This window comes from Girardinichthys multiradiatus, chromosome Y, assembly GCF_021462225.1.
Source record: "Girardinichthys multiradiatus isolate DD_20200921_A chromosome Y, DD_fGirMul_XY1, whole genome shotgun sequence".
In the NCBI taxonomy this organism is placed as follows: domain Eukaryota; kingdom Metazoa; phylum Chordata; class Actinopteri; order Cyprinodontiformes; family Goodeidae; genus Girardinichthys; species Girardinichthys multiradiatus.
The window spans coordinates 39,462,071-39,484,769 of record NC_061818.1 but is presented as its reverse complement, the minus strand read 5'-3'; the positions used below and the strand labels follow the sequence as shown (position 1 = coordinate 39,484,769).

Below are 22,699 nucleotides of genomic sequence, written 5' to 3'. Positions count from 1 at the left end.
TTTTGCTCAGTAATAAGAGAATTTACTGTTGGTAATAAGAGCAGATAACAATATTTTTTCCTGCATTCATAACCTGAAAATAACACGCCTAAAAATTGATTCTGTACACTAAATTCAACCCATCTTCATTTACCAGGCAGCCATTTTCCAAATTTGAACTTCAAAATTTGACATTCGGCATACAGATAAAACGCATCCAAACCACCTAATGCATCACATACTCAGCAGTAAGAATTTACAAGTTCTGAAATGAAAAAGCTGTTCTGAAGTCGGAAATCCAATTTGGAAAGCCAAGGTCCCATCGACTAACCGTCAGTTGAATCCAGTATTCCTGCAGCACGTATAAAACTGGGAAAGTGGCAGAAATAAACTTAACTTGAATTTTTATAGTTTGTATGTGAAAGCACGTACATAGCTATGCTCTGGGGAACATATTTCTTTATGTATGCATATTTGACACTAAATGCTGAAAGGTGTCCAGTGCTGTCAAAGGCAAACAGTATCGTGGGTCTGGTTGCCTTACAGTGTTTGCAGCGGATTTGCTTTATAAAAGTTGTCAATTAGATATACTGTTGCACAGTGAAGTTTTTCGAATATATGTCAAACCATTTTGAAAAATACCCTCATAACCAGGTATGAACTTTCATGCATGGATAATGACGTAGTGTCTTTAAAAGGACCGTATGCAAATTTCTCCCGGTAATCACAGAACAGTCTGTTGTCTTGACAAAAAGACCTTTTTAACAGGAACATGTGGAATGGATGGAGGCCGGCTTCTTGGTGACACAGAAAAACAATGTAGTGAGGATTATTGCTACAAAGATCATTTATGCAGGAAACATGGAAGAGCTCTGTGAAGGTCGGCAGGTCTTTGCACCCTAAAAACAACTTTTACCACTAGCTAAACAGATGCTGAGTGGTAAGTCCTCCAACTACAGACTTGTTGACTGAGGTCTTGCTCAGCACCGCTGATTCTTTCACAGTGACTACACTTTATAGAGTCACTAAAACATCCACTAAAACAAGTTTCAAGGGGTTTTTCTGCTGTGGTCTTCCATGTTCTTCCAAGAGCTGGGGTGGAGATTAAAATCCATGTTCTGGCCATGAATTTTGGGATCGTTCACACTGTAAAACTGAATTAAATCACTTCAGATGTAGTTTGGAACTTGCACAAATATTTAATAAAATCTACGAAATGTGTGCCAAATTAAAAATTATTATTTTTATTTGTGCTTCGGAACATAAATTGTTTCGAACCTTACAATATTGCCTTGACTAAAGGATTAGAGCCTCTTTCACTACACATGCCTGTTAACAGGTGATTAGAAATCTGTTACTGTTAAAGTGAACAGAAAATATGAGCTATGAATAAATTGAAGCAAATTTGACTTAATTATTATAATGTTAAAACTCCATCAGAAAGTTCCTGGTAAAAAGTACTACTCGGGCCTGTTTCTGGGGAAAATTTCTACCCCGGTAGTTTGTTTGTATCCTGGTAAATGCTGCAGAAAAAAGAGGGGTCAATAATGGCCCCAGAAAAACACCCTGAAACCTGTAAAAGAGGGGCCGCGTTTTCCCGACTATCAGCGTAGCAGGGATTCAAGCCGGAGTGGGGTTTTACTTGACGCGCCTGAACGCAGCACGACCCCGCCCCCTCCGGTTCTTTGACGTCACTGGCGCCTGTCTCCTCACATGCACCGAGGAGTGCAGCAGCGGTTCTCCCCGCCCTCCTCCTCTCCTCCGGTCCAACCTCTCTGCCAGGGAGCCCCGGCGACAGACCGCCATCCAGCCGCCATCCACCGTGGTCACCTCCTCCTCCATCAGAGTCGCGGCCTCTTCTCTTCCACCTGCGTGGGTTGCTCCACGGGCCGGCCAGGGAGTTCTGATTTTTTTATTGCCGGGTTGGAGGACTCATTTTAATCTTTCTACTCCTGCTTCTATTCAAGTCAAATGGAGAAAATGGCCAGACCTCTTCCCTTAAACCCAACTTTCCTGCCGCCGACTCACGGCGTCCTGAAGTCCCTGCTGGAAAACCCGCTGAAGCTGCCGTTTCACCACGATGAAGGTACGCAGTTCTAAATGTGCGAAACTTAGTGCGCACTCAGGTGCACAGGCTGCTTGTTGGCGCACTTCAGACGCGGCCGTGGATTTGACAGATTAAGCAGACTAGAAGGACAGGGGTCAATCAAATTATGTAGAAGTGGTCGGTCTTTATAGTTTACGATCTTTGTTAAAAATTAAACACGATAAATGGATTGGCCAGGGAGCGACACAGCTAAGGAAATCAGAAAGCGCCGTGTTTTAGGAATAATGTTTAGAACTGGCAGCTTTGGCGTCATATTCAGCTGAAAGAAGCCAACAGGTGACTAAAACATGTACTTATTTTCTCAATGAACACATAAGAGTCCCGATATAACCGCGCTGGTGTTGTGACTGTGCTGTTTTTAGCTTGGAAGTTCTGTTTATACCCTTTAAACCCTGCTGTCTTCAAGTGGATTTATTAGTAGTACCGCTACTCATCGATAGAGGGCGTTTCTTTTATTTTGAAGCCTGTTTTAGGACGATGTGAATGGATGTTATTTGATATGAACGACATATAATGTTTACCGTTAAAGGGCCAGCCTGCAAATTTCTCACGGCTTGGTGAACAATTTTTAAAGCTTCAAGTGAAAGAGATATGGGTAGACGTTTTACAAATGAGCCTTAACAGCATCCATCCCACCTGCCTGTGCATCTCAATACATTAGAATATAATTGAAAAGGTTATAATGGTTAATTATAGCCGTGTTTTGGAGGGTAAGCCACAAAAGAAGCTGGCTGTTTACCGAGTCCAAGCATGATAATAGAAAGTTGAGTGGATGGAAAAAATGTGGTAGGAAAAGGTGCACAAACAACAGGGTTAACCAGAGCTTTGAGTGAATTGTAGTGCAAGTGGAGACTACAGACATATCTAGGACAGGGACTACAACCGACTACCACTGACCATATGCACTGTTGTCCATGTTCCAGTCAGGAGACCACTAGAAGCTGATAACAGTGTGTTCTTCTTCACAGAAACAAGTTGGATTTGGGATTTGTGAGAAATCTCCAACTTTAGAGTCACAATTCCAACCAGGAGCTTCTAGTTGATATTTCCTGGGTTCATACCCAGCCTTAAAAAGTTTGGAATGTCCCTTTAGTCAAGCTGCAGGTCTGGATAGGTGTGGAAAAATCGTTTCCAAAACGTTTTTATTTTGTAATTTTCTGGTAAAAATTTGTCAGAAAGTGGAATTTATATTTGAGCGACACGTGTTCTTGAGTGTGACGTTTTTGTATCGTAGATTTTAGGTAACTTACCTGGAACCCACAGATAAATCCACACAAAAAAGGATCATTTACAGCTTTATTGATGTCAAAACTACTTTATAATGATTTCAATACAAAATGCACTAAGACTGTCTTTTTTCAAATTTATACAAACAGAATAATGATGTCAAAGTTTAAAGAATAAATATTTAATGCAGGATAATTCAGTCCTGACCGTACAGGTCAAAGGTTAAATATCTTATTGATTTAAATTAGTCTAGATGGCAAAAAACCGAGCAAAACAACCCTTTATTACATTGATCAATTGGACCCAACCTTTTCTGTGAAACATAAGGATAATAAAACCCATCTGCTGCACAAACACCATCAAAAAACTGCTTAAAAAATTCAACTTTGGAATTTTGAAATAAAAATATGTAGGAACCTTGAATAAACCTTTCTCTGCACATCTGCTGGCTGGTTTCTCATCATCAGGAAGTCATCGTAACGCTGCTGCTGAACACCTGCTGAACACCTTAGCTCCTGGCAGTGAACGTCCAACAGGCTGCATGTACTACAGGCAGAATTTACATGCATGGCGCTGGTACCATAAGCTGGTACCAAGCAGTTCTTTGATATTGTGATGATGATTCAGAGCTGATAAACCGTGCAGCTGTGTTTGTCGTTTAGAACGTTCTTTGTCCACGTCGGGTTTCCAGAGCTTCTGGAGTGAAGCCTGCATGGAGAGGAGAAATGAGTCGTCTTTTCCCCTCATCATATTAGCTCCTGTCCTTCTAGATACACTGAGTTTAGGATGAAATCGGAGACATGTTACCATGTGTGTGCTTCTTTTCAGGGTTTGGGAAGGAGAAGGAGAAGAAGCTGGACGATGAGAGCAGCGCAGCCAGCCACCCACAGTCTGCTTTCCTCGGTCCGACTCTGTGGGACAAGACCCTGCCGTACGACGGCGACAACTTCCAGCTTGAATACATGGACCTGGAGGAGTTCCTGTCAGAAAACGGCATCCCGGCCAACACGGCTCAGAGCGAGCAGGCCGCGCAGGCGGCACAACCATCGCAGGTCCCCCTGCTGCAGGCCCCACCGCCCGCGTCGCCCACCCCCTCGGTGGTGGACCTCAGCAGCCGCGCCACCACGTCGGTCCACACGGCCATGCCGCCACAGACCTGCCTGCGCAGCCCCAGCACCGCAAGTAGGAAGCACATGCAGCCTGATGTGCACGGTGAGGCACACCTGCTCTCACACACGTGGGTGCTCACACGTTCTCGGTGCGGAGGTGGTGGAGATGCATGCTGCAGTCTGTCTGCTCAAACACAGAGAACCTTAAAGGGGACATGTTCTTAGTTCAGCGTGAAAATGAGCGAATCTCTTCCTGTTTAAACCTTCATTCCTGCTGTTACTGTAAAGACTTCAGCTCAGTTTTCCAGCTGAGAGCTGGACTGTGGAGCGTCACAGGCTGAACAGGCCCGGGTCCAAGTATGCAGCGGGTTGGGTCTCGCAGGGCTGTGATTGGCTGATGGAGGCCCGCCCCCACCCTGGTTTTTGTTTGTTTCAGTTTATTTGAGCTGGTTTTGTAAAGTTGTGCCTTGGGTTTGGACTGATAGAACCACATAAGGAACCTCCGGCGATATTCTGGAAACCTTTGAAACATCTCAGCTGGATTCACGCGTCTTAAAACCTCACAGAGACCCTGGGAGCCATCTAGTGTTTGGGTCATCAAATAAACCTTCTCGTAAGAGAAGATCTTCGTATGTTCAGAGCTGGCAACAACAAGGCATTTCTATCTGTTCTGAATTATTGAGTATTTTAAACATGGTGGCGCTGTTTTCTTCTGTGTGAGGTTTTACGTGCGTTCTAACACGTCTGCTGTAAATGAGAACTCGTGTCTCAATGAGACTTCCTGTATAAATAAAGGGTTAATAACAAAGATAACTGAAGTTCAGAAGGAGGTTTAAGCTGCAGCTTGATTCAGGAGGAGGTTTGTTGTTCCTCTCTGCTCTAAAGGGCTGCTGGCAGCAGATCAGATCATGAAAGATAAACAGATGGAGGGGTGCTCACCTGAAGGGGCGGGGTCCCAGTGATGGGCACTGAGTGCCTGATGGGGTTCTGACTCGGATATTTTCAGGTTAATTGAAACCTTTAAATGATGTCGGATCAGGCCCGGGTATCGTAGTTCAGCCGTGTTTGTGAGTTTTCAGGAGAAATCCCCCAGATCAGCATCGGTGTGATTGCAGCTGCTGAGTCGAGGATGTTTGAGGCTCATTTTGTTGGAGATGTTTGCTGCCGGTGGGCCAAGTCCTCCCAAACATTTCCTCTGGCGGCCTCTGCCTCGTCGCTGCAGGGTTAGGAAGGAAGAAACCCGGCCGAGGTTCTGTAAACAGCCTCGTCTTTAATGTGCTGAATGCCTCGCTAGCTGGGCTCATTTTACATTGTGTTTCAGAAATTCAGTTTTTAAAGAGAAAAAGCTTCGAGCTGCAAGGATGAAAACGAACAGCAGAAAATAAAATCATCTCATGAATTTAAAAATCGTTCAAATGATTTTAATGTTTCAAACGTTTGAAAAAGTAAAAAACACTGAAGGTAAACCGTCAGATAAATAACTGCATGAAATCATTTTAGAATTAGCGATATATTCTATCATTTAAATAACCTTAAAATAAAAGCATATTTTATATTACATATATGATTAGCCCATCATTGTTTCCATGTTGCAATTAATTTTAAACGACACAAAACATTTGGACAAGTTTTTACTTTAATTTAAAAATATCGGAAAAATGATCAATAAAATCAAATTATTATTATAATTATGGATTAATTAATTATATTAAATAACCGTAATCATTTACACTGTAAATGTGATTCATTAAAGAGACCAACAAAGTAAACGTCTGACCCCCCCCCCCCCCCTCCCAAAATGACTACAATTAACTATAAAATCAATATAATCTCACATTTTAATTGATTTTAGAATATTCCATGGCTAAGATATTAATTTGTAGACAGATTTCTGTGATCGCGGCGGCTTTGGTCCTCCGTATCCTGGTCTCTTTTGAAATTAAAGGTGAAAAAATCAGAGCTGTTTTGGGTCTTCAGCAGCCAGACTAACTAAACGTCTTCAGTCACGTATTACCTGCTGCAGTCGTTGATTCTCCTGCATTCCTGCTCTGGTTCTGTTTATTGGAATGATTTAGCCGATTTCCAACAGTCGGGTCCAGGAAGCCGTGCAGGCTGCAGCATCACAGTTTCAGCTCGGACCTTACAGGAACCGCTGCTCCTCTTTGACGTGCAGAGGTCAGAACTTTGCGTGCATGTGTGCTGGTTCTGTTTGAGTTTCTCTTTCTGCAAGTTTCACATCTACCTCTCATGTGAAGCGTGGCGTGCGAGGCCATGTGACGTGTGCCGCTGCCCCCTCCCATCTTTTCTCACCCACCCTCTCTGCTTCCCGTCCAGTCTTCCTCCCCTCCCCTCGCAGTACTCGGCTCAGACTAGGAGCCAGAGCACACGCTGTACCCTGCAGAGGTCACATGGACCCGGGTGTGCTCCAGTCACGTGTACTCGGTGTTGTTCCAGCTCAGCGACTTTGGACTTGTCTAACCAGCTCCACGGCCTCCACCGTCCACAGCAGCCGCAGCGCCTGGGAGCCTCTCTGCTCTGCAAGCAGGAGCAGCTGGCAGCTGTTGGAGCAGATAACACCATGGGTGTGTTGCATGGTGTTACTCTAGCCTGCACAGGTCGAGGGTCACCATCAGGACATTGACCCTGCTGTTCTCCTGGGAGGGGTTGAAGGGTGTAGGCAGGGTCGCAGAGTTTCAGAGATTCAAATGAGGAATATTTTACGTTGCACTCATTTTATCATTAAATGTCAGTCAGTTATTTTCTACCTCTTCTTCCATAGTGGGTCGCAGGGGAGCTGGTGTCTATCTCCAGCAGTCTATGGGTGAGAGGCGGGGGTCACCCTGGACAGGTCACCAGTCCATCACAGGGCAACACACAAACAACCAAGCACACACTATTAGATGACATTGAAAATATATTTTATTTTACATTATGTACATAATGATTAATGAGTTCCTATGATTATCAACACATTAAAAGTTAATACAAATATTTTTTTTATTTACATTTGCATTATTATGTTTTCTTCTTACAGTTGGAATACCAGTACAATAAATAAGTGCACCCTCCTCTGGGTGGACTTCATTCTAAGAACCAAACAGTTCTGCAGGTTCCTTCAGAGACTGTAGATCTGAACCCAATAGAACCATCAGGAAATGACCCGTTCATGCTTCAAGTCATGGGTCACTAGCCTTCATCGGATTTCTACTGAAGTCCAACCGGACTGCACTGCAGAACAATCAGTTTGGTGATGTGTTCACAGGCCAGAGCACAGTGGGAGTTTTCAGCTTTAATGCATTTAATGAACAGAGGCTGGTCAAATATTTCACTGTTTAACCAGCCGAGTGTTACTGGTGGACCACTGGATTTCTTTCAATAAAATCTTCTGTAGATATTTAAAATGGGCTCCATAGAGCTCTGAGAGCTACAGCGGTATTAGCTGTGGGTTAACATGCCAGCTGGTGAAATAAACAACCTTCATGGCTTTTTTTGATTATTGACAGTAAATGCTGCTCAACACCCCCACCCCCCAGCTCAGAGTTCAACAGTTCAACGACCGGCAGGCATGAAGATAACGCTCATAAAATGTCTGATGCAATGACTCAGTGTGACGTCAAACTGGATCCAGATTTAAATCTCTAAATCCATAAATTTCTACAGGTTGGTTGAGCTCAGTTCATTCCTGCTCTTCGGTCTGATCAGAACCGTTTGTCGCCAGGTGGTCAGATCTCCCTGAACGGGCCGGTGGTGCTCCGTTTCACTGTGAGATCAAAATGAGTCTTTTTCTCAGTTTGTTTGCTTCAGGAACGGGCCGGGTCGGCCCGTTTGTCTCTCTGCTTGCAGACGGATTATCTTTACGGTGGGAAACCATAAAACTCTTCTCTGGTTGGGTGTTTATGAACTCTAATAAATAGATTAGTGTTCGGTGCAGCAGAGTTGGTCTCGTGTCAGAAAATCTGAAGAATGCATCAATTTATTTGGAGTGAAGGTTTATAGTTGAAGCGTTTGTTTCCAAACCCAAAAACAGGTTTTTTTTATATATGTATTTTATTTCGCGGCACTAGTGGCCTTTATTTAGTTTCTTTCTCTAAGTAGGGAGACAGGAAATGGGGTGGAGCGGGGTGAAGACCTCCAGCAAACGACACAGGGCTGGGACTCGAACCTAAGACAACTGCGTCCAGGACTAACTACTGCGGTGAATGCCTTTCAAACCAAGAGCACCCATCCCTGTGTTGTGATAATTCTGCTACTTTTTGTCTTTCTGGTCCAGATTCTTGATCGTTTCAGTCGTTTTATTATTTTTTATTTAACAACACATTAAATGAGACGATGCCATTTATACTAACTCAGTCTCTGAGCTCTCCCAGCGGGCTCATGAAGGCAGAGGTTTGGTCCTTCTAACAGCTGTTGTCTCATCTGAGCATGCTCAGTTGATAACCAAGGAGGCCCGTCTGTGAGCAGCTCTGCAGCCTCTTGGCCGTCAAACAGCTGGAGGACAATTATTTGATCTTCAGTCCGAAGTTTCTTGAAAATATGAACAATTAAGGACAACAGCGCTGATGATGGAGGCCTTTCTGTCCTACCTGATAAAAGATCATCTACATCAGTCATTTTATACGTTGGCCAGTAGGACATTTCTAGACCACCGCCTCATATTCCCAACTGATTATTTTTCATTGATGGTTTTTTATTTATTTTATTGTGAGCTTGCTTACAGCTGATATTTAAATAAAAATGTCAAATATTTGCCCGGTTTATCAACAGGCTGATATCTCGTCTTTTCTCTAAATAATGACCCAATAACATGAAAAATCAGCTTTTATTTGCCGCTGTTAGTTAAATGTATCGGCCTTCCTGTGATGGACTGGCGACCAGTCCAGGGTGTCCCACCCAGTCACCCCCTGCGACCCTGACTGGGAATAAGCAGGTATGGACAAAGGAAGGATGGATTAAATGCATCACAACCTTGTTTTAGGAGCAGTCATCTGAAGATGTTTTATTGGTCCAAACTAACTTAGATCAGGTTTGGTCCTGAAATGCTGTGTTTCAGTGTAAAAAAATGTGAATTATTTAGTGCTTCCTCCAGATGCACACAGACGGTTCTCCTTCCAGCTCAGTCCAGCTGATCTCCTAGAGACCTTTCTGCATGCTCTCGTTGGCTCAGAGGTCAGCGGCTCTGACCGGCTGCCGCTCCTTAATGTGGGTCATGATGTTCGAGCCGCCAGCGGATCAACAGCTTATCTGGCAGCAGCACGTAGCGCCTCGGGTTCTTCAGGTTTTTGTTTCAGGCGAGGAATGCAGCTGCTGTGCACAAAGTGGGTTGGTCCTGTCGGAGTTGGTCCGGTTGGAATGATTCAGGGAGTTTTTGTTCGTTTTGGGCCTCCTCATAAACTCAGTCACCCTTCAGTGGTTTCAGCCTGCAGCTTCAGATCAATTAGAGACGTTTGGACAACAAGACCAGACCTGCTGCCCCCAGATCAGCTGATAGGAGCTGCTGATAGTCTGAAGATAAACCAGACACTTGGTGTTTGTTTCTGTTTAACACTTGTCTGATAGCACCACCTGCTGGTCGGAGGAGACAAAACAGGTCAAACATGGTAAATCAGACGAATCGTGGACCTCCTGTAAAGCAGATAGTGTTTGATGTTCTTCTACCTTTCTTCAATCTCATTCTCAGCACCGCCTTCAGCCAGAGACACTCCCAGTCCCATCGATCCGGAATCCATTCAGGTTCCGGTGACCTACGAGCCCGACCCTGCTGACTTGGCCCTGTCCAGCGTTCCCGGTCAGGAGATGTTCGACCCCAGGAAGCGCAAGTTCTCTGCCGAGGAGCTGAAGCCACAGCCAATGATCAAGAAAGCTCGGAAGGTCTTCATTCCTGAGGACCTGAAGGTGACGTTCTGCTATCAGTCTGTGGGTCGGGTGGGGTGGGGCCGAGCGGTGTGCGGGTTTTATTAACGTGTTTCATTAGGCATGAACTTAATATGGAAACCTGAATTCATCACAACAAAACAGAAAACTAAATGATTCATGTTTGCATTCAGGCGGATTAGTAGATTTTTATTCTGATGCAGCTGCAAAGTATTAACTTTAACTCCATCCATCCCTCCATCCATCCATCCCTCTATCCATATCTCCATCCATACCTCCCTCCATCCATATCTCCATCCATACCTCCCTCCATCCATATCTCCATCCATCCATCCCTCCATCCATATCTCCATCCATACCTCCCTCCATCCATATCTCCATCCATCCATCCCTCTATCCATATCTCCATCCATACCTCCATCCATCCCTCCATCCATATATCCATCCATCCCTCCATCCATCCCTCCATCCATATCTCCATCCATACCTCCATCCATCCCTCCCTCCATCCATCCCTCCATCCATCCATCCATCCATCCCTCCATCCATATATCCATCCATACCTCCCTCCATCCATATCTCCATCCATACCTCCCTCCATCCATATCTCCATCCATCCATCCCTCTATCCATATCTCCATCCATACCTCCATCCATCCCTCCATCCATATATCCATCCATCCCTCCATCCATCCCTCCATCCATATCTCCATCCATACCTCCATCCATCCCTCCCTCCATCCATCCCTCCATCCATCCATCCATCCATCCCTCCATCCATATATCCATCCATCCCTCCATCCATCCCTCCATCCATATCTCCATCCATACCTCCATCCATCCCTCCCTCCATCCATCCCTCTATCCATATCTCCATCCATACCTCCCTCCCTCCATCCATCCCTCCATCCATATCTCCATCCATACCTCCATCCATCCCTCCATCCATATCTCCATCCCTCCCTCCATCCATCCCTCCCTCCATCCATCCATCCATCCCTCCATCCATATCTCCATCCCTCCATCCATACCTCCCCCCATCCCTCCATCCATCCATCCCTCTATCCATATCTCCATCCATACCTCCATCCATCCCTCCATCCATATATCCATCCATCCCTCCATCCATCCCTCCATCCATATCTCCATCCATACCTCCATCCATCCCTCCCTCCATCCATCCCTCTATCCATATCTCCATCCATACCTCCCTCCCTCCATCCATCCCTCCATCCATATCTCCATCCATACCTCCATCCATCCCTCCATCCATATCTCCATCCCTCCCTCCATCCATCCCTCCCTCCATCCATCCATCCATCCCTCCATCCATATCTCCATCCCTCCATCCATACCTCCCCCCATCCCTCCATCCATCCATCCCTCCATCCATATCTCCATCCATCCATCCATCCCTCCATCCATATCTCCATCCCTCCATCCATACCTCCCCCCATCCCTCCATCCATCCATCCCTCCATCCATATCTCCATCCCTCCATCCATCCCTCCATCCATCCCTCCCTCCCTCCATCCATCCCTCCCTCCCTCCATCCATCCCTCCATCCATATCTCCATCCCTCCATCCATATCTCCATCCATACCTCCATCCCTCCATCCATATCTCCATCCCTCCATCCATATCTCCATCCCTCCATCCATACCTCCATCCCTCCATCCATATCTCCATCCCTCCATCCATATCTCCATCCCTCCGTCCATATCTCCATCCATCCATCCATATCTCCATCCATCTCTCCCTCCATCCATCCATATCTCCATCCCTCCATCCATATCTCCATCCCTCCATCCATACCTGCATCCATCCCTCCATCCATATCTCCATCCCTCCATCCATATCTCCATCCCTCCATCCATATCTCCATCCCTCCATCCATATCTCCATCCATATCTCCATCCCTCCATCCATATCTCCATCCCTCCATCCATATCTCCATCCCTCCATCCATCCCTCCATCCATCCCTCCCTCCCTCCATCCATCCCTCCCTCCCTCCCTCCATCCATCCCTCCATCCATATCTCCATCCCTCCATCCATACCTCCATCCATCCCTCCCTCCCTCCATCCATCCCTCCCTCCCTCCATCCATCCCTCCATCCATATCTCCATCCCTCCATCCATATCTCCATCCCTCCATCCATACCTCCATCCCTCCATCCATATCTCCATCCCTCCATCCATATCTCCATCCCTCCATCCATACCTCCATCCCTCCATCCATATCTCCATCCCTCCATCCATATCTCCATCCCTCCGTCCATATCTCCATCCATCCATCCATATCTCCATCCATCCCTCCCTCCATCCATCCATATCTCCATCCCTCCATCCCTCCATCCCTCCATCCATATCTCCATCCCTCCATCCATATCTCCATCCCTCCATCCATATCTCCATCCCTCCATCCATATCTCCATCCCTCCATCCATATCTCCATCCCTCCATCCATACCTCCATCCCTCCATCCATATCTCCATCCCTCCATCCATATCTCCATCCATCCATCCATATCTCCATCCATCCATCCATATCTCCATCCATCCCTCCCTCCATCCATCCATATCTCCATCCCTCCATCCATATCTCCATCCCTCCATCCATATCTCCATCCATCCATCCATATCTCCATCCATCCATCCATATCTCCATCCATCCCTCCCTCCATCCATCCATATCTCCATCCCTCCATCCATATCTCCATCCCTCCATCCATATCTCCATCCCTCCATCCATATCTCCATCCCTCCATCCATATCTCCATCCCTCCATCCATATCTCCATCCCTCCATCCATATCTCCATCCCTCCATCCATCCCTCCATCCATATCTCCATCCCTCCATCCATACCTCCATCCATCCCTCCCTCCCTCCATCCATCCCTCCCTCCCTCCATCCATCCCTCCATCCATATCTCCATCCCTCCATCCATATCTCCATCCCTCCATCCATATCTCCATCCCTCCATCCATATCTCCATCCCTCCATCCATACCTCCATCCCTCCATCCATATCTCCATCCCTCCATCCATATCTCCATCCCTCCATCCATACCTCCATCCCTCCATCCATATCTCCATCCCTCCATCCATATCTCCATCCCTCCATCCATATCTCCATCCCTCCATCCATATCTCCATCCCTCCATCCATACCTCCATCCCTCCATCCATATCTCCATCCCTCCATCCATATCTCCATCCCTCCATCCATACCTCCATCCCTCCATCCATATCTCCATCCCTCCATCCATATCTCCATCCCTCCATCCATACCTCCATCCCTCCATCCATATCTCCATCCCTCCATCCATATCTCCATCCCTCCGTCCATATCTCCATCCATCCATCCATATCTCCATCCATCCCTCCCTCCATCCATCCATATCTCCATCCCTCCATCCATATCTCCATCCCTCCATCCATACCTGCATCCATCCCTCCATCCCTCCATCCATATCTCCATCCCTCCATCCATATCTCCATCCCTCCATCCATATCTCCATCCCTCCATCCATATCTCCATCCCTCCATCCATATCTCCATCCCTCCATCCATACCTCCATCCCTCCATCCATATCTCCATCCCTCCATCCATATCTCCATCCATCCATCCATATCTCCATCCATCCCTCCCTCCATCCATCCATATCTCCATCCCTCCATCCATATCTCCATCCCTCCATCCATACCTGCATCCATCCCTCCATCCCTCCATCCATATCTCCATCCCTCCATCCATATCTCCATCCCTCCATCCATATCTCCATCCCTCCATCCATATCTCCATCCCTCCATCCATATCTCCATCCCTCCATCCATATCTCCATCCCTCCATCCATATCTCCATCCCTCCATCCATCCCTCCATCCATCCCTCCCTCCCTCCATCCATCCCTCCCTCCCTCCCTCCCTCCATCCATCCCTCCATCCATATCTCCATCCCTCCATCCATACCTCCATCCATCCCTCCCTCCCTCCATCCATCCCTCCCTCCCTCCATCCATCCCTCCATCCATATCTCCATCCCTCCATCCATATCTCCATCCCTCCATCCATATCTCCATCCCTCCATCCATACCTCCATCCCTCCATCCATATCTCCATCCCTCCATCCATATCTCCATCCCTCCATCCATACCTCCATCCCTCCATCCATATCTCCATCCCTCCATCCATATCTCCATCCCTCCATCCATATCTCCATCCCTCCATCCATATCTCCATCCCTCCATCCATACCTCCATCCATCCCTCCCTCCCTCCATCCATCCCTCCCTCCCTCCATCCATCCCTCCATCCATATCTCCATCCCTCCATCCATATCTCCATCCCTCCATCCATATCTCCATCCCTCCATCCATACCTCCATCCCTCCATCCATATCTCCATCCCTCCATCCATATCTCCATCCCTCCATCCATACCTCCATCCCTCCATCCATATCTCCATCCCTCCATCCATATCTCCATCCCTCCATCCATATCTCCATCCCTCCATCCATATCTCCATCCCTCCATCCATATCTCCATCCCTCCAGACTGGATGGAATTTCATAAAATAATTTTTTTAATTATCTAAAAGGGCTGCACGGTGGTGCAGTCGGTAGCACTGTTGCCTTGCAGCAAGAAGGTCCTGGGTTCATTTCCCGGCCTGGGGTCTTTCTGCATGGAGTTTGCATGTTCTCCCCGTGCATGCGTGGGTTCTCACCAGGTACTCCGGCTTCCTCCCACAGTCCAAAGACATGCCTGTTAGGTTAATTGGTTAATCTAAAATTGCCCTTAGGTGTGTGAATGAGTGTGTGCGTGGTTGTGTGTTGCCCTGCGATGGACTGGACTTTGGTTTTTAAACTGGATCTCATCTACATTTCCACACAAGGTTTGGGAATTCCTAATTTTGGGGATTTCAACTAATGAAATGAAGACATCGCAGATCCAAACAAGCAGGGCTTTAAAAAATCTCAATTTAGTTCAGGATAATCCCGTCCAGATATAATCTGAAAGTTGGTCCAGATCCCAAAAACACAGTAAAAGATCCCTTTACCTCAATGAGTCGGGAGCCACCCTCACTCCCCAACGACTTGACATGCAAGTTGGGTCGGGTTACCCTAAAACAACCGAATGGGGTGATGGCGCCCTGGGCAGTGAGCCACATACACCATGTCTAAAACTGGCACCGGAAACAACTGATCATGTATGAAATGAGCTTGGCACCTTGTCCTGGTTCTAATTTTGGTTCTACTGGAGATGATGATGACCCAGGTTTGACAGTTAAATGCCTCCCTCTGATTTTACCATCTCATATAAACAGAACCAGCAACAGCGTGGTTCTTTTTTCTGACTTGGGTTGTGATCCAGAAGGAAACATTTATGCATGCACAGTCAGTACGGTACAAAGTGAAACACACGTTGCAGAACCCGTTCCCCAGAAAAGAAATTTAGCCATTCTGCGTGAGACCAAACTGAGATTTAATAAAAATATATAAACTTGTAATTTAAAACTTGTCTTTTTGTTCCAACTGCAGATTTCAGTGCATTTTACAGAGATCTCGTGTGACAGAACAACAGAAAGTAGTTCCTCTGAGAACATCAATTTTACAGTTTCTCAGTTGGATTTAGGTTCGGACTTTGACTAGGCCCTTCTACCACATGAATCTGTTTTTAGCTAACACTGACCCATACATGATGGTGCTGATGAAGCTGTAGAAACAGAAAAACAACCATATTTGCCTTCAAAATAAAACCATGGTCTTTATTGTTTAATTCTGGACTTTCTGTGGACCACCGCGGGCCAGGTTAAAGGTCCGGATGTGCTGTAAAACGCCATTGTCTGCTACAGGTTAATGTGGATATGATGCAGAATAAAAACTTTGTTCATTAACCCGCATTTTCGTCTCTGCAGGACGATAAGTACTGGGCCCGGCGCAGAAAGAACAACGTGGCGGCCAAGCGCTCGCGGGACGCCCGGCGCCTGAAGGAGAACCAGATCGCCATCCGGGCCGGCTTTCTGGAGAAGGAGAACGCCGCTCTCCGGGTTGAGGTGGCAGACTTGAGGAAAGAGTTGGGCTGCTGCAAGAACATTGTGGCTAAATATGAGGCGCGACACGGGCCCCTGTAACACCCCCCACATATCCCCGGCCCGTGAACCCCTTCAAGCAGATAACCACTCTGCTCCCAGAACCTCCACCACCCTTCCAGTTTGAAAGACAATGCGTCTCCTCCTTCTCCAACACACACCTGTATGATTATGGTATTTTATCCTAAGCTTCATCTCATCTGCTCCTCTGGTTTCTGTACTCACTGTCTGACTAAATATACACAGATGAATATATATATTTACACGTGCATCCCCCTAGACGCCATATTGTTTGTTCACTTTCATACCGGTTTTTATACATAAGATCAGGACTGAAAACCTTCAGTCTGATGTGTCCTCTCACCTGCTTCACGTTTCTACCCTTTATAGGACTCCTGAAGCCTCTTTAATGCCGTATTTTGACGTTTTGATAGGACTTAAATGTTTCTCCTGTGCAGTCTAGGAATTTTTTTCCTTTGTTTAATCTTATGTTATTTTTTCATGAGCAATAATTTTAAACATGTCTCCCTCCCATTCATTAACTTCTGCACTAACAAGCATCACACAATCGGATCTGGTGCAACATTTCCACTCACTTAAAGGAAATTCCTCATATTTATCTCCCTTTTAGTTCTCAGATGGAAGATTGTTGTTTTTATATCTATAAATAAATATATATATTCTGTTAATATAATTGTTAGTATCATTATTACTCCTATAGCTGTCATTTAGCCTCCTTGTTTTCGGCTTAAAGCATGATTTATCTCACAGAAGCTGTTTGAATTATTGTTTTCTTTCTAATTGGAGTAGTTGTTGATAATTCTTTGGCATGATTAGTCCAAGTGTTTTTATTTTAGGAACTGATGCAGATGTCTGTCTGTAGTGTCTCTGTGTTTGCCTTCTTTTCAAAGATGGATGTTTGAATGTAGAAGAGAAAAAAGGTTGGATGGTGTTGTCCAATACTGTGGTTAACCCAATCAGTTTGCTTCCTGCAGACCAAAACATTATATTGTATATAGGCACAGGTCCAGAGAATTATTAAAAAGGCGTGTTTAGTAAAATAAATAAATATAGAGGTATTTTGATATTTTATTTGCAGGAATGGGAAGGAAACTCAGCAGAACCCCAAATTTTGTGGGCATTATTGTAATCATCATCAACTTTATTATGATCTCAACACTCCTTCTTATGTTGATGCCACTTTCAGGCCTCATGTTCACCAATGTTCACCAAACTCAAAAGGAAAAAGGCACGCAGCCCGAAACCTAATGGCTCTGCTTTATTTCAGCGTTTTATTTCACCCTTTTATTGTTTTTTGTGCAGCTTCTTTTCTGATTGGATGGGATGACGTTACTATGACGGAAGGGAAATCTATAGGTGGATCTTGCTGCTGCTCTGTGATTTTTAAAAAATTTTTTATGCCCATGGAGTTGTAGCGTGTCCCTGAACCCGAGTGATGAACACTGGAAGACTTGTTGTTGTTGCTGTTTTATTAATAAGCTTACATTGGAGTCCCTTCATGTTAACCGGGCTTATGAGTCAAGTTGTAAGCAGCCGAACTGTCTATTCTTCAGTCTAACAGGAGAAAGGTTGCGATTTATGTTTCACAACGCTGATTAGGATGTTTTCAGGTTAAGTATAGAAGTCCGGAGGTGCCAAAATTATTGCATGTTTCTGCATATACATGAAAATCAAAATTTTTCAAATCTCTGCAATTTGCTTTAACTGTCCTGCAATCCATCCTGACCCGTTTTAGACAAATTCCTTTTGAACGTCTGTAGTCTCAGTGCAGCTCAGGGGGTGTATGTATGCCACTAATGCCGGTTGATTCATATTCTGCACATACCAAAGATTGTAGTGGAAGCATTTTCTTGCCATCTAGTGGTCAGGGTTATGCCCAGTTACTGTCACAAATCTGCAACTTAATACAAGATTTTATATATTGATAAATAAACCAGCTCTGCTTAATTTAACATCTGGTTGATTGGTTGACGTTTTTTTTATATTTGGCATGTCTGGACTTCCATATTTGCCTCCTGATCTAGGGTCTGCGGTATCTTTAATATATTGTTCTTTTAAAGGTTGGTAACAACATCCTGAAAACTCATATTCTAGTCTGAGACTTAGGAATGTTGATCCAATCCAAAGGTGTGTGGGATAATAAATGATAATTTTTTTAACCCAGAGTTATCAGCTGTCACTGATGCGCTTTAGAGGCTGCTTTCCGTCAGCACAGATACACTCGAGTAGACCAAAAAAAAGCCTCAAACCTCCAGAGCATCGTTTTATTTCTTATAACTACACAGGAAAAAGCCAATAATGAATCCATATCTCAAACTTACTTCACTTGTGGAGTGATCTCACTACCTCACCTGGAAATATGAACCATAATTGTGAGTCTGTTCCAGTGCCTTTAATTGACTGACTGTTTCCTGGTCTCTCAGCAGTGTAGACTTGTTATCCCAGCACCACCCTGATGACTTCAAAACTGCACCGAAGGGCTTCTTGGTGCATTCAAACCTCTATATTTACAGATACTCGTTATTTTGGACTTGCAGCAGATTTGTAACCATTGTATTCAAGGCAACACCAACAGACTGTTTCAGAGTGTATTTAACGTGCAGCATTAAGGAGTATTACATCATTTATTTGTGCTGTTCAGCTGTCAGCCTCTCTGTCTGTAATTTCTAGTGTCTAATAAAAATCCTTGTTCTTTTCTGTTGTGTTTTCTTTCTGTGCACATAAAGTCTCTTCATCAAGCATAAACATATTGCTAGAAAAAAATCATTTCTAATATTTGAAGCTTTTTTAAAAGTAATTTTTCATATTTGATCCGTTTTCTACAGTTTTAATTTCAGGTTATGTACACGTTCTAGTGGTTTCAGAAGGCCACACTCAAACCTTTTAGGATTTTTTGTATAAAGTTTTCATTGCAATTCCAAAGTAAAGATCTGGGCCTGTATTCACGAAGAATCCTAAGACTAAAAGAAGCTCCAGAGGAGAGATATTGTCCTAAAATGAACAACAGTGAATGAATAAAATGCTTACAGATGCATTGGTACAGGGATCCACCCCCTAAACAGTCGAGTTAATGAGAACATAAACTTCTAGAACAATCATACCATTATTAATATAGACAGAACTTCTAGTAAGGTAATATAAGGAAGGATCAACAAATAATAAAAGCAATAATAAATAACCATGAACAAAAAGTGAACAAAATTACAAACAATATAGTACATAATTATTTAAATATTCACAGACTGTATACTGCTTTAAAAAATACATTAGGAAAAAATAGAAAAACAAATATGTATATATATGTATATATATATATATATGTATATATATATATGTATATATATGTATGTATATATATATATGTATATATATATATGTATATATATGTATGTATATATATATATGTATATATATATGTATATATATATATGTATATATATGTATGTATATATATATATGTATATATATATATGTATATATATGTATGTATATATATATATGTATATATATATATGTATGTATATATATGTATGTATATATATGTATATATATATGTATATATATATATGTATATATATGTATGTATATATATATATGTATATATATATATGTATATATATATGTATATATATGTATGTATATATATATATGTATATATATATATGTATATATATGTATGTATATATATATATCTGTATATATAAGTTGAGAGCTTTCTGAGAGACTCTCGGGATGTCTTTGAATATGGGCGCTGGTCCAGCTTGTAAATATATGAATCCAAAGCATAAATCTATGTGAAAGATTCATCTGCCCTCTACTGCTGCCTTAAATTACAAACTGACCAATCAGAGAAGAGATAGCAGTTAGAGTAGCCAGTAAAAAGGCTTCTTTTATGGATTAAACCGTAAAAAAACATTTATTTTAACATTTAACTGTTAAATGTTAAAATAACCAAACCAAAAACTTCTATCTAGGACCCATTTTCAGACAATTTTATACCCACATGGGCCCCATATGTTAATGCAGACTGGGTGGTGGAACCAGTTTTTCTTTTAGACTTTGAATCCAACAGAACAAGTTTTGTTCTGATTGGCCAGTTTGTTCGGTCACGGTCCAATGAGTTTAAAGAGGCTAAAAAGGCAAATATTGGGTGTGAAAAATAAATAAACCGTCAAGAAACTTTAAAATAACCTTGCCGCTGATAAAAAAATACGTTGTAGCCATAAATTAAAGAATAAGTATAAAGAGGAAGAGAGTACCATATATGGATTATGATCAGTCATCTGGATCCACGGTGTCTGATGGACTATGCTCCGGCACCTGGACTCCACAGGAACCTATGCCAGGATCCTGTTTGTGGATTTCAGCTCTGCCTTCAACACCATCGTCCCAGTTCTGCTACAGGAGAAGCTCTCCCAGCTGAGTGTGCCCGACTCCACCTGTAGGTGGATCACTGACTTCTTGTCTGACAGGAAGCAGCGCGTGAGGCTGGGGAAGCACGTCTCTGACTCCCTGACCATCAGCACCGGTTCCCCCCAAGGCTGTGTTCTCTCTCCTCTGCTCTTCTCCCTGTACACCAACAGCTGCACCTCCAGTCACCAGTCTGTCAAGCTTCTGAAGTTTGCGGACGACACCACCCTGATCGGACTCATCTCTGATGGTGACGAGTCCGCATACAGATGGGAGGTGGACCATCTGTTGGACTGGTGCAGCCAGAACAGCCTTGAGCTCAACGCTCTAAAGACAGTGGAGATGGTTGTGGACTTCAGGCAGAACCCAGCCCCACCTGCCCCCATCACCCTCTGTGACTCCACAATTGACACTGTGGAATCTTTCCGCTTCCTGGGAACCATCATCTCCCAGGATCTCAAGTGGGAGCCAAACATCAGCTCCCTCATCAAGAAAGCCCAGCAGAGGATGTTCTTCCTGCGGCAGCTGAAGAAATTCAACCTGCCAAAGACTATGATGGTGCACTTCTACACAGCCATCATTGAGTCCATCCTCACCTCCTCCATCACCATCTGGTACGCCGCTGCTACAGCCAAGGATAAGGGCAGGCTGCAGCGTGTCATTCGGTCTGCTGAGAAGGTGATTGGCTGCAGTCTACTGTCGCTCCAGGAACTTTACACCTCCAGGACCCTGAAGCGGGCAGGGAAGATTCTGGCTGATCCCTCCCACCCCGGTCACAGACTCTTTGAGACTCTCCCCTCTGGCAGGAGGCTGCGGTCCATCCGGACCAAAACCTCACGCCACAAGAACAGTTTTTTCCCATCTGCCACCAGCCTGGTTAACAAAGCCTGGAAACCACCTTGACACTCTCCCTTTCACTTGTAACCTGTAACTTTATGTGTTACATTAACGCTCAGCTTGGACTCCTGCTTTACTTGCACACTGATCACCTGCACTGTTGTGTTGCTCTTGCATCTTATACTGCTCTATATTTACTCTCACTCACTTAAAACTGTGCACTTATATTTATATTATATTGCAGATATGTTTATACTGTTTCATTTGTATTGTATTGCACCGACTACGCCAAAACAAATTCCTTGTATGTCCAAAAACGTACTTGGCAATAAAGCTTTTCTGATTCTGATTCTGATTCTGATTCTGACATGAGCTGTTTTCTTAATTAAAATACTTTTTGAACTTGAATATCTCAATTGAATGTGTAGACACTCACTGACAACTCAGAAAAAGGACAGAGGGAGCACTTTGTTTTAAAGATCCTCTATGCAGTAAATGTGGATGATCTCTGTGTTATTAAACAGGTGAAGAGACGGGTTTCGACAAATAGTTTCTGTAGGAATCACTTTTTGTGCTTGGATTAGGAAACAACTGATATCTTTACATTTAAGAGAAAGAACAACACAAACCTGACGGAGAAGGACAAAACACTGTTCATGTCACAGCTACTTGAAATACCTCTAGCAGGAAGTCAGCAGCCAGACCATCAAGGAAACAGCAGCTGTTTGTGAGCCAAAGGCTGATTTTTATTTGTGTCCTCTGATGTCAGCCTGTCACGTTAAAGCAACCATTTTCTCCAAATGATCTTTAGATTAAACAAACTGGACTTTGTCCCCTATTATTTGACTAGTTCACACAAAGTTCAGCGATGTGGTATATGCAGTCCAGAGCCACAGAGAATATGCATGTTCTGGACAGGTGCTTCTCAACAGAGTGAAACAAACAATGGTTTGAGGTTCCATCTTTTAAATATCTAAACAGGAACATTGACTCATCTCCTGCTGCTTTTACAACCACTCACACGTGTGACCGAAACAACTCACATGTTGG

General features: G+C 44.2%; 1 protein-coding gene and 1 long non-coding RNA gene across 2 annotated transcripts; one reads left to right on the top strand and one right to left on the bottom strand.

The window, feature by feature from the left end:
- Nucleotides 1–1,698: 1,698 nt before the first annotated feature.
- Nucleotides 1,699–19,097, top strand: LOC124864237 (hepatic leukemia factor-like). Its single transcript, XM_047358926.1, has 4 exons — nucleotides 1,699–2,065; nucleotides 4,142–4,525; nucleotides 10,100–10,314; nucleotides 16,208–19,097. Exons 1-4 carry the CDS (start codon nucleotides 1,951–1,953, stop codon nucleotides 16,421–16,423), a joined length of 930 nt encoding a protein of 309 aa, XP_047214882.1. The 5' UTR covers nucleotides 1,699–1,950; the 3' UTR covers nucleotides 16,424–19,097.
- On the bottom strand, nucleotides 3,369–4,258 carry LOC124864238. Its single transcript, XR_007037276.1, has 2 exons — nucleotides 4,121–4,258; nucleotides 3,369–4,021 (listed from the first exon to the last, which is right to left on the bottom strand). It is a non-coding gene; the product is annotated as an uncharacterized LOC124864238 (long non-coding RNA).
- Nucleotides 19,098–22,699: the final 3,602 nt, after the last annotated feature.